This window comes from Diadema antillarum, unplaced genomic scaffold (assembly GCF_040938485.1).
Source record: "Diadema antillarum isolate AM-2024a unplaced genomic scaffold, OU_Dant_1.0 scf00000017, whole genome shotgun sequence".
NCBI lineage: Eukaryota > Metazoa > Echinodermata > Echinoidea > Diadematoida > Diadematidae > Diadema > Diadema antillarum.
The window spans coordinates 4,275,795-4,288,470 of record NW_027270906.1 but is presented as its reverse complement, the minus strand read 5'-3'; the positions used below and the strand labels follow the sequence as shown (position 1 = coordinate 4,288,470).

The following is a 12,676-nucleotide window of genomic DNA, read 5'->3' as shown; positions in this document are numbered from 1 at the left end:
GAATAGTCACACAAGTCAACATGGCAGAGATAAAGGTGAAATTCCGAGCATATGCGAAAATGATTCTCCATGCGGCAAAATATCCACATTGTGCCGTGAATGGGGTTCTTCTTGCTGATAAGGAAAAGTTAAAGGATGGCAGGTGTCTTGTTTTCGTCGATTGTATTCCATTCTTTCACCAATCACTTGCCCTTGCTCCGATGCTCGAGGTTGCGTTAGTGCAGGTAAATCACAGTCCCACCTATTGTATCTTTCGTTGTACTTTAATTGAAGTTTTTGTTTGTAGATGGTCCACAAGTCGGTACACTGTAAATTTAGTCTGTAGACAACTCGGCGCTAGTGTACTTTCGCACCTGTTTGTCAAACGACCTCCAAACATGCACAAACTCACCCTGGTTATTCAGTAACCTAAAATACTTCCATCTGAGTCTCCAAAGTCGAATATACGTTAAGTTTTTACACTTTTAGCGTTTACAAGTGTCGGAAAATCATTGGAAAATCTCTGCTCTGTACACTAGCACAAATTACGAATTGGTCTGAATGCAGCGACACAGCGGCTTTTTCTATGGTGTCGTTGAAAAGCTAAAAATTTTTTTTTTTTCCTTGGTTACGGCCAAGTCTTCCGTTAGCGGTTGTAGCTTCATGGCGGCAGTTGAATGAGTGCGTGCGCGAGTGTATGCTGTCACTTAATACTTGCATATCTTTCTCTTTCTTTTCTCTCTTTTCTTCTTTTATTTTCAGGTAGAATGTATTCCCCCTTCCTTCGTAACAATCATTTCTTTGTGATTTTTCTCCTCTCTATCTTTCTCAATTTCCTTTTTAACTCAACTGTATGCCCTACTTTGCGACTGTTTTTTGTTTCCTTCATGGGTTGTTCCTCCCTCCAACTACGAGGGCCTTTCCTCTCTATCCTCTCCAGTCTTTTTCTTACATGTCGTTCTAATAATTCTTTTTTCCCCTTTATTTCCTTTTCAATCTGTATAATTCTTTCTTGTCTTCATATTCATCTTTGCTCTCATCCAGGTTTGATTCATCTTTGTTTTCAATTTGTATTTCTTTGTAGTAATAGCTTTCCTCTTTTCTTTTAATGAACTCTCCATTTTGTAAACCTTTCGTTTTATTTTTTGTGGGTTTAACTTTTTGATACACTAGCCTGCTAGTGTATCTTTTCTTTTATTTCCTTTCGGGCCCTTTTCCTAGCCTTTCCCTTATATTCTTCACCCTTGTCTTATCACATTTTCACAATCTTCTTTCATTCACACCAATTAACATACACACACACACACACCTTTTTTTTCTTTGTCAATCTTTTATTTTTCTTGCGTTTTCATATAAACATTAATATACAAATTATTTTATTGCAAAATAACACTAATACTAGTATACTAAATTATAGCAACATAAATTCTACATTGTCAATATCAAATAAAAAATTCTAGATTTACCTTGATTCAACATCATGGTAAATTAAGGTAAATCAAGAATTTTGTATATAAAACAAAACACACACACAAACACATACACAATATGAACAACCCCAATCCTAAATCGCTATGTCGCAACTCGGTAGAAGCCAAGAGAAAGGTGGAAACTAAAATGTATTATCTTTTTAAAGACACCATAGAAAAACTTGCCGTGGTCACTGTGAGATAGCTACATTCAGATTAATCGCGGTGCTCGCTGCTGCGTTCGTGCTGCGCTGTCTGTTCCTGTGCAACGCAGTTATCGCCGAGCGAGTAGCTGCGATCGAGATTATTCCGAGAAGTATATAAGTGACAAAATGGTGAAAATTCCATTTCTACTGGACTTGAATCTCACTCAGATGCAAGTATTTAGGTTACTGAATAACTAGGGTGAGTTTGTGCATGTTTGGAGGTCATTTGACAAACAGGTGCGAAAGTACACTAGCGCCGACAACTCTAACGTTAGTCTAGGGTTCTATATATAATAAACTCCACAATGCGTGCCTTTCTTCGAGATACGCTTATAACTTTTCTCTATGTTGGTAGCATGTCGCATTTGGCAGACAACATTGCATGTTGAGATGTGTGAGGAGTAAATTCAAAATCATTAACGCGTAAGTTTAAATACAATTTAAATTTACAAACGTTCTATAGAATCTAATCTTCTGAAAGTAGAACTCTGTGTTGCTCTGGCCTCAGCTAAATTTAATTTAACTTTGTTCCACAATGTAGCAATCTAGCATTGAATGCCACACACAGTCGGTTTGACTTGAATTTGACCAATGTAACAATATTAATTAGTGAATAAATTTAGTAATAGTACCAAGTCTAAAGTTGCATCTACAAAGATTCTAGTAATTTACATTTCTTTTGTTCTGACAAGATTTAGAACCCCCTAAGTATGCAAGAAATTTGTTGATAGATCTAACGTTAGAGGTCTTTTTTTGTGCATGCCTGTTATTTGACCTGTATGGTAAGGGTACCACCTATCGGCAGGGTACCTTGACATCGGTACCCTGCGTATCATGGCTGTTTGCATATAGAATGAAAAGGTATGCATGGGATTAGGTGCCATTAGCTATGAAAAAAAATAAAAACGAAGAAACAAAAATCAAACTCATAGTCATAAACAAACTAACAAACCAAACTAAACACGTTTCAATTACACATCCGCTCAGTAACGACGCATGACTGTGAAATTCACGTGTATTACCTATGGAGGGAGGGGGTGCCGATCATGAGGTACCCTTTAAGCCGCGCGAAGAAAATGTTTCGCATGCACTAAGATTGCGTTATTTCACTATGGAGATTCAGAATCAAGAGGATGGTCACAACATTCAAAACTGCAGTATTTATGGCATGTTTGTGGTAAAAATTAGGCAAATTTGTTTTATACCTTTTGAATAAACAAGCTGCAGATCCTGAGGTGACGATAGGTGGTACCCTCAATCATAATTGTTTGTGGGAAGTTCTCTTCTTTGTTTCTATTGGTCATGAATGAATGTGGGGAAAAAAAAGCACACAGCCTACAATGTACTACTAGGGCACTGTCAAGAGTGTCATAAGTACATAGCCATCCAACCCTTTGCATACATACAAGTGTACATTGTCTATTACAATTAGCTCTTGCTGTCTTGGACAATCTGATTGATTGGATCTCTACAGCTGTAAATTAATGTGGGGTATTTGAGAAATGTATGGTTCTGAACGTTCTGGGCACAACCCAAGGATTATAAAAGACACTGTTTAACATTGTGATGGCTCACAAAATTTGTGAAAATTTGCTGACTGAGCACTGAGTTTTATGATGATGTTCACACATGTGCAAGGGAAAAAAAAAACAATCTACCATAATTGAAGATTATGCTATTGTCAAGAGATCATTGAACAAACATCACCAAGCTAATACTATATTACTCTTTACTAAATGACTTATTCCAACACTACTGTCTGTGGGAATTCTGACTATGGTAAATATGATCTTTCACTAAATGTCATATTGCGTTTTTATAAGAATCCATCAATTGTGTTGAACCTTATTTTTTCCCTCATATTTGTAGTTTCAAATTTACACATTCAGAGTTGGACCATGTCCATGCAGCTCAAATTTGTCTTGTTTTGTTTGTGTTTTTTTATAACTAGAAATATTCGTAAACTGCAAGCTTTCTACATTCATTGATAAAAAAGCAAAAAGAATAAAACATGTAAAAGTCAACTAAAAATCATCTGGAAAAATGTTGTGAATGTCCTTTACAAACAGGTGGATGCGTACTGCCAGGCAAACGGTCTGAAGATAGCAGCTTATTACCAAGCCAATGAGCTCCTCAAAGACACAGAGTGAGTCAGTTCATCTATGTTTCCTATGCATCATTGAGAGGCAATAAGGGAGGCACGATTTCTAGGTGCTGAAATCCTGATAAGCACAGTACAAAGAAATCCATTCCTGAACAACCCAGCTTACTTACTATGTGTGACTAAGTAAATGTACATGTATATTTGTCTAGTTTTGTTGTCTCATCATCAGTGAACAGTCCATGCAATTACTGCATGTGCATTCCTTGATAAACTGACTGGTTCTATTTATTTATTTATTTATTTATTTATCTATTTATTTTTTTTTTTTTGGGGGGGGGGCATGGCATTGTGTTTTAGAACATGCCTGCCCTTTATGAACAATTCACATCCTACTGGAGAAAAATGGGAAGACTTAAAGGACAAGTTCACCTTCATAAACATAAGGATTGAGAAAATGCAACAATATTAGTAGAACACATCAGTGAAAATTTGAGGAAAATTGGACAATCGAGGCAAAAGTTATGAATTTTTTTAATTTTTGTGTTGGAACCGCTGGATGAGGAGACTACTACAGCTTGTGAGTCATATGCGTACAACAGTATAAAGAAAATGTAAAAGAAAATTCAACATATTTTCACTTTTTTCGCATAATAAAAGAGCACTTGACTTGCCTCTTTCTAAAGGCAGGGGGAATAATATTACCCATAACATTTGTCGGTAACGAGTCAGGGGAATGTGTACTTTTTTCAAAAGATGGAATTTTGTGAAATTCTCTTTATATTTTCCTTATATTGTTGTACGCATGTGACATCTAAGTTATTCATACACTGCAGTAGTCTTCTCATCCAGCGGGTACTGCACAAAAACTTCAAAAATTCATAACTTTTGAACGGATTGTCTGATTTTCCTCAAACTTTCAATGATGTGTTCTACTAATATTGCTACATTCTCTCAATCCTTATGTTTATGAAGGTGAACTTGTCCTTTAACTTTTACCAACTTCAACGAGAAGAGACATGTAAATTGTATTTTATAGTCATTTTAGAGTATGGTCACTTTATAGTGAATTACAATTTTCCCGTGCATTTATATTGCGTATCTATAAACTATGAATGATGTGGAAATGACATGAATGTACATATTCATATACGTTCTTCATCTTCTTCTTCTTCTGGTTCAGTCTGCCTCCTTCAAACTTGAAGATTCTTGCAAACTTTGGATGTGTGTGTGTGTGTGTGTGTGTGTGTGTGTGTGTGTGTGTGTGTGTGTGTGTGTGTGTGTGTGTGTGTGTGTGTGTGTGTGTGTGTGTGAAACACAGTGGTTGAGGTGCATGGTTCAGAGTATATACATGGTGCGAGTAAAACAATTTCTTTCTTTCTTGTATAGTTCTATTTGCTCAGTGCCTTTACTAAATCATTTTTTTTTTCTACAATTCTCCTGCAACAGACCTAACTCAGTAGCTGTGAGGATAGCTGACAGACTAACTGACAATTTTCAGGATTCATGTCTTTTCATGGTAAGTCAACGAGAGCATACCTTGAGTTAAAGTAATGTTGGCTGTACAAAAAGTATAACAGTAGTGAAAGGCCATGTATGAATCATTTACCCCCATTAAATGTTGTGTTTGGATGACCTTGTTTGCCTTTATTTACTTCCCTTGTCTCCAAATTCACAGTTTCTTATATACTTTGTGAGTCAGACATACATACTATAAAGAAACTAGTAAAAAGTGTAATTTCTTTAGCACTGAAGAATGAACTACAGAGTTGATACTAATGTAATAAAGCCAGATAGTTCTCTTAGTGTGCAATGTTGTGCCTGTAAAATTGATTATGAGTTCCACCTTCAGCTCCCTCAAAATCCAAAGAATCATTTTAAAATGAGATTGTACTATTTGGTCCACTTCTCATGTAACATAGAAACTTTCTCCTTTACATTTAAAGTATTCAGTTTAATAGATTTGTACTTCATAATTTAAGACACATAACCTGGTATTTGACCTTGACCTGTCTGCTGCAGGCTTAATTTTGATTAAAACTTTTTCCTGAGCTTAATGTTGTAGCTTGTTCTAGTAAAATTGTGTTTGGTAGTATTAAAGTATACTTGAAAATTGATTGTTTATGTCAACTAACTCACAATTTCAAAACTAGTGGTGACTGAAAAGCTAACATGAAACATTAATCTGCTGACTGCTTGATTGAAAGTCTTTCCTTTTTATCTCACAAAGTGGCTTCTCTCATTAATCTTGATGTGGCTTCTCTCATTAATCTTGACATGGCTCTTTTTGTTAGTTCAGCAGTGCTCTAATAATTTATTTACTGACTTTGTCCAGTCATCATCCCTGCCCTGTAGTACTCCACATTGATTATTAGTCTATTTGTGACTATCACACTGCAGAAAATTCCTGCATTTTTTTTCTTGTCCCCCAGTTATGTTGCATTCTCTACAAAGTCCTCCTGTTTTTTTTTTCCTTATTCATGCATTTAACTCTTTCTGTGCCATGGACAGTTTTGACAACACTGTGGGATTTTTCTGTACCAATCAGCTCTCCAAGCTCACAAAGGGTTAATGCATTGTGTCTAAGATATATTGATGATTTTTGAATGCATTGAAAGCCTTTGTCTTCGTAATTGATGCATCATTATTCCTGATGTCCACTTATCTCAAGATTGACAACTCAAAGGTGACCACAGGCTGTGAGAAGTGCGCCCTCAAGCTGTACGCCCTGCAAGACGGCAAATGGATTCACCGAGGAGCCCAGACAAGGTTTGTGTCTCTTTCCATGCTAGCCTCAATTTCGTCACCTAATATTTCCCCTTGCCAAGAGTAATTGATGAGCTTTAGATCTGCAATGCAAACGCTAAGATGATGCTAATTAGGCCCAAAATGGTGTTCTGTACATAAGGGAGACACCTGATTCCATTGTCCAACCTGGGAGGCTGCGTCAACTTAGCGTTCACATTGCAGATCTAACTCTCGCTATTTACTGTACAAGCTGAAATTTTCGCGTACAGATATTTTCGCAAATTGGTACTTGGAGGACATTTTCGCGTGTTGTTAATTTCGCGGTTGAGAGGGTCTAACTGAACTTAGTTATTAGCGCGCTGTTATTTTCGCGTGTTGTTATTTTCGCAGTTCAAAGGCGATTCACAAATTAATACAAATAAAACCACCGCGAAAATTTCAGCTCATACAGTATACTTTCTGCAGACAGTGATATATGTAAGGAGGCTGGTTTAATTCCTCAGTACTTTCAGGACTGTGCAAAAGCAGTTGCTATTAGTACATTCCACTCCTTGATCATGGTAGCTCTGATGAATACAGTAGAAATAAACCAAAAAAAAATATGATATATATACTGGCTTGTGGCAAAAGGGAGTTATCGTAGGATGACATAAGATAAAAGTACATTATAGACCAAGTTAAAAAAAAAAAATGTTAAGGCACGTTATCTGTATGGTGCGCAGGTTATGTGTCCCAGACTTATCAGAGCTTGATTAAAAAAGAATTGTAGAAAAAATACAATCCTTAATTTTTTTTCTGAAAAATTGTACTTACAAGAGGTGGAAGGAAAACAATATTGCAAGTTTGTGAGCATTTTCCAACATCACAGCTCCTTCAGTAGCTTTCAGTGATACTATGAATCCTGTACTGTGCATGTAGATATTTGTATAGTGTAATTTCTTCATTTTTTTTTAAAGCATTATAAATTCTTCTTGTTGAATGTAGCCACTGAGGGATGCAGATTTTGAAATCAGTTGTTCTGCTGCAAGTTCTTAATTTAAAGCTTTGGATACAATGATTTTTAATTACACAGTCCAAACAATTATTACCTGAAGTAGTGTTGTACAATGTGCAGTAGCATGTACCAAATTCATATCAATTGCTTGTTAAGGCTACCTTTCCATGAAATTTGTTTTGCATTTGACTCAAAATTACATTTTTTTTTTAGATCATGTGATAATTAAGTGTAATTTCTTCAATACATGATAATGATACATTCATCCTAATGCTTATTAAGCTGTTCTGCAAAAAGAAAGTGTTTTTCTTTTTTTCTTCTTTTTTTTTGAGTCAAAAGGAGCCTGAGCTTTCGATCCTAGCAGAATCTTCGTCAGAGGCAAAATGACAAACAGGCAGGGAAAGCAATCACATATAAGGACTTCACACAACAAGAACAAGCAGGGACAGGCTAGGGACACAGAACAAAGAAAACAAAAGCAGAGGGTAGGAGGTCATGGGCAAGGAGCCCAACAGGTAAAGGGAGGGGGATTAGAGGAGTGGACAGACAAAAGGCAGAGGAGGGTCAGTAATGATCCTGAGGACCAAGGGGGCAACCACTGAAGGAAGAGGATGAATAGGGAGGCAACATCAAACAAGATAAGGAACAACAGAGAGATAAAGAAAGGAAAAGAGTGAAATAGCAACAGCAAGGGGAAGGGGGGGGGGGGCTGAGGAAACAGCAAGCCCTAAAAAGGTGTACCAAGAGGAGGCAACAAAATGAAAGTGAGAGCCAACCAACAAATGCAAGTAATCAAACATATACATCAACGTATACACAATAATGGTGATAAAAACACCAATAATGATAATGACATTGATAACAGAAATTAACATGATAATAATTAAAGCACATAAGGAAAAAAAAGGGGGGGGGAACACAAAATCCAAGGGAGAGAAAATGTATATGTTGAAAAGCAGGCATAAATGGGCATAGTAAACACAAATATGTATAAACACAAACCAAAACAAGTGTGTGTATGTGAAGGTGGGAATAGGCTGTATAGAAGAGACTCTGACAAAAGGAAGGAATCAATCGGGAAAAAAGGGTCTGCAATTGGAAAAAGCGCAAAGAAAGAAAGAACAAAAAAAAATTGACACATAGAATGAAAAAAAAAAATGTTTGTGGGATAAGTGTCATTCAGTGCAGGAAGATTGACGCCACATCATGAGTAATGCTGCAGTAGTTCATTCTTTGATGATTACAATGTCTTTTTCTTCCCTTTGGGCAGTAATCTCAAGTTAGAAAATAGCGAGTCCACCCTCAAGTTTACGTCAGACCTCCTGCGGTCGAAGGCCTACCAGGATCTGGTGGATTTTGACAACCACTTGGAGGACATTACGAGAGAGTGGCAGAACCTAGACCTCAACGCACAGATGGAGTCCTTTACATGATGCAGGGATCATATGCAGCACACTGTAGGGATTCTAGGGATATGTATTTAAATATTCTCAAGAATGTAGGGAAGAAACATGAAATGAAATTTGTATAGACAAGAAGCCTGATGCAAAGTGAAGTCTGTCTGGTTGTGGCAGGCAAGGTTTTTGTATGATGTTGGTGAATACACACTGCCTGTTACAAAGTGAAGCAGCTAGAGTTTTGTTACACCATCATATAAATAATGGAGGGCAGGAATTATTGCAAGGATGTTGAATTTGTGCATGTCTCAGGAGAAGTGTTTGGGTGAATTCTAGGAATTCTCACATTTGGTTACTAAGTGTGTGTTGCTCTCTCATATCAAGGTTTGATAAGTGCATGATTACTGGCTACAAGTGCATATGCCAAACTTCAATTCACTACATGTCCCATATTAGAATAAGGTCAGATGGAACTTGTTAATTTCATTAAATCTGCACAAAATTAGAATGAAATTTTTGAAAAAAAAAATTTGAAAGAGAAACAGGAACTCTAGTCTTCTATAATGTACCAATTTCAGAAGCGGTTATAAAGTTATAAATTAAGAGGCTTTTGAAAATTATGCAATGGAAACAAATACATATCAACAACAAAGAGCTCATGTGATTTTTTTTTCTGTCAAATGAAACATAAACAATGACTCGTGAAAGTAATAAAAAGATACAACACAAAACCACAGAAATTTAGTTTTTGGACTTGGTGGGGGTATGACTAATTCTTGAGATGTGACGTAAGTTAATGTAGCAGTAAGTATCATAATGATTTTGACTCTGGCATATTACATTGATGCTATTATTGAACTTCATGGTAGCAATTGATTATGTTGTTTCATTTAGGTTATTGTGATTTGTGCCAGCTTGTTAGCAATAGGTTGAGAGAAATGTGAGAGCACATTGTCAAGACTAACAATTGGTCATTTCTAGACACGGTCAATCTGTTTTTGTTGAAACTGCTGTCATAACTTGAAAGGATGCACAGTGTCAGATTATCATATGATTGAGAGCACATGAGATATATCTAGTATTTATATTCTTAATTGCCTCGGTTGTGGTACCATAGACTACATTTAATGAAATTTTCTTGCCTGAAATTGTAGCAAGCACTGTGGCCGTGGGGAGACATTTAGCCTTGGTGGCATCACTGCAAGAGAGCAATCCCAAAAAGAATGTTTTTTGTGTAGTTGAGAGAAAACAATGTTGCTCTCTGGCATGACCTGCTGTAATATACCCTAATAAGGGTCAAAGTGATTTGTGTAAATACAGGTAAAAGTGCACAAAGATATTAAATTGATACCCTCAAACTTTAATTTGTGTTTGTTAAACTAAGATTAAGTTATAATTCCTGGTGGAAAAGATATGACTCAAAAGTTCTCCATTGAGTAAAATCTTTATGTCGTTTTGCTAAAGTAGGACTGAATTTTGTACAGACGACTCCCATTATAACAAAGTTCTCGGGACATGCAGTTTTCTTTTGTTATATCAAATGTTCGTTATATCTGAACAAATGAAGTGTATAGATGATAGTTTGAGCCCTGAATTTTATGTGGTCATATCCAAAATTTTGTTATAACAGTGTTCGTTATAACGGGAGTGCACTGTATTGCATTACTGTATGCAAGTGAAATATATTTTAATGATGCAGAATATTCCCCATTCATTTGTTTGAATTCAAAGGTTTTTCTAAGATTTGCACTGTATGTCGTAAATTTGCTGCAATTTATTTACAGTCTTGGAGGAGTCTGACCTAAGCTAACGTCTAGGCAAACAAAGAGTATTTTAATTGAAAATTATGAACACTAAGATTACACAATTCTTAACTTTCCTAATTGCAAGTCATTTATCAATTAACCATCAATATCATTAATTTTGGTTGTCACAAAACCACATGTCATATCTTTTTATGCAATACCTATGCCACAAATGTTGTTCATATATTCAGGTATGTCTCAAAACAGTGCAGAATGAGGACAGCTTCCTCTGCTGTCATGTTGTTTGTCAAATACATGATCATTGCGAGCATGGAGCTCTGTAGTATGATGATAAGTACTTGAATATGCTTGTATATTATCATACAGGATGAAGAATTACTTCCCCGTGTTTTTAAAGATTAGTTTCTTCAGTGGATAATGCCTAATTTGTGGAGCGGGGGTGAAGTCGAGAGGGAGGGGTGAGGTTAAAGGCACAAGATGGCTACTACAGGGAACCTTTAACTCTATAGGAAGTAGTACAGTGTATATAGTTCCCCTCTTTCTATATTTGATTTGTATTGTATATGTGTGCTGCTTTATCCAGGGCAGTAACAGTATACATAATTAAACTGTAATGATTTCAACTTCTTTCATTTGCAACTAAAGAGGCACTCACCATGTCAAGTCCACGAGATTGTGTGGTCAAAGAAAGACCCTCTCTCTGCCTGACCATGCTGGAGATAAGAGGATTAAACTGTTCTTTCATGTTGTGAATTAATCCTCCAGGTCAAATCTGGTTTAGAACAAGATCAAGGCTATCAACCTGCGAAAGGATTATCACTCTGTGTTTAATTCATACTGTCAGAGGATTTAGGGCATTCCCAAAAAGAGTGTTACACTTGTATTAACATTCTTCAAATATCCTTAAACCATTGAATCAAATTTTTCTCAAAACAGTCAGAAGAGGAGGGTATAGACAGTTTTGAAAACTTGAATTGTGTGGGGGGAAGTCTCTTGAGACAATTTGTGTGAGGTAGGACCTTAACTCTGTCTCTGCCAGGGACTTTGGACAGTGTGCACAATGGTATGGGGTTTTCTGTGTCAATCAGCACTCAAAGCAAACAGCATGTGTCCGTCTCATTCTCTAGATTTTAGGGCTAATTTAAGCATCTGTAGTAGACTTACAGTAGATAAAGTACTCTACCCGGATTAACTCCTTTTCTTTTGAAAGTGATAAGATGCAGTTACAGCAGATTGAGAGAAAATCATGTGTTTTGTGTTGTTGCTAGGCAAGCAATCATATACTGTAACACTAGATGCTCAGTCTTGCCCCGATATTCATCAATTGCTGTACGAATGCTAAACACTTTACTCTGAAAATTGCTTGGAAATTCGGAGGTTGTGCAGAAGAGGCAGCTACCCTCATGCATTTTCTCGATTTGAAGTGTGCGAGACAAACTTTCTATCACTGAGACGTCATTAAAAGAGATCTCCAACCAAACATACAAAAACGAAGGAGTAAGCAATTAGACCCTGAAGATATTTTCTTGTTGCCATTTTTCTTTCCTGCCATGCAGTAGTGCCAAATTTATTGGTCTCTGTATTGAGCAAAATAGTTTACTATTTGATTTTTATGGCATTAACGGTGAATGGAGTATGTCATCCTTTGCAATGAATATATTGGTTGAGTTTCTGTTTCATTCCATAGTATTATTATACCATGTGTTCAGTATACACTATGTTTCCCCAGGAATTATGGCAGTTACATGTACATGTATGTTGGTTTACACATTAATTTTCAATGGTTGAATGCAGTCAGGTGAGAAGTAAAAGGATGTTAATGTTGTACACTGTACCTTTAATGCAGTATTAATGCCATTCTGATAGTCAGCTGCTGATTTAATTCATGCTATGATAAGGACTGTATGCATACAAATTAAAGTCATGTCTTAACTTTTCAAGGGGCATGACACAATGATGTAATATAGAACAACATTTATGACAAATCAAACATTTTTTTTTTTTTTTTGCATCAAA

General features: G+C 36.3%; 1 protein-coding gene across 1 annotated transcript; it reads left to right on the top strand.

Moving 5' to 3' along the window:
• The first annotated feature begins 14 nt into the window (after positions 1-14).
• Positions 15-11,170, top strand: LOC139726651 (ER membrane protein complex subunit 8-like). Its single transcript, XM_071637643.1, has 5 exons — positions 15-224; positions 3,724-3,800; positions 5,205-5,274; positions 6,427-6,524; positions 8,768-11,170. Exons 1-5 carry the CDS (start codon positions 21-23, stop codon positions 8,928-8,930), a joined length of 612 nt encoding a protein of 203 aa, XP_071493744.1. The 5' UTR covers positions 15-20; the 3' UTR covers positions 8,931-11,170.
• Positions 11,171-12,676: the final 1,506 nt, after the last annotated feature.

Bases quoted from the DNA above. Each gene is read 5' to 3' on its own strand.
- LOC139726651 (XM_071637643.1), top strand. From the start codon at position 21: ATGGCAGAGATAAAGGTGAAATTCCGAGCATATGCGAAAATGATTCTC. The intron at 225-3,723 runs GTAAATCACAGT...CTTTACAAACAG, and splicing joins TCGAGGTTGCGTTAGTGCAG to GTGGATGCGTACTGCCAGGC. The intron at 5,275-6,426 runs GTAAGTCAACGA...ACTTATCTCAAG, and splicing joins AGGATTCATGTCTTTTCATG to ATTGACAACTCAAAGGTGAC.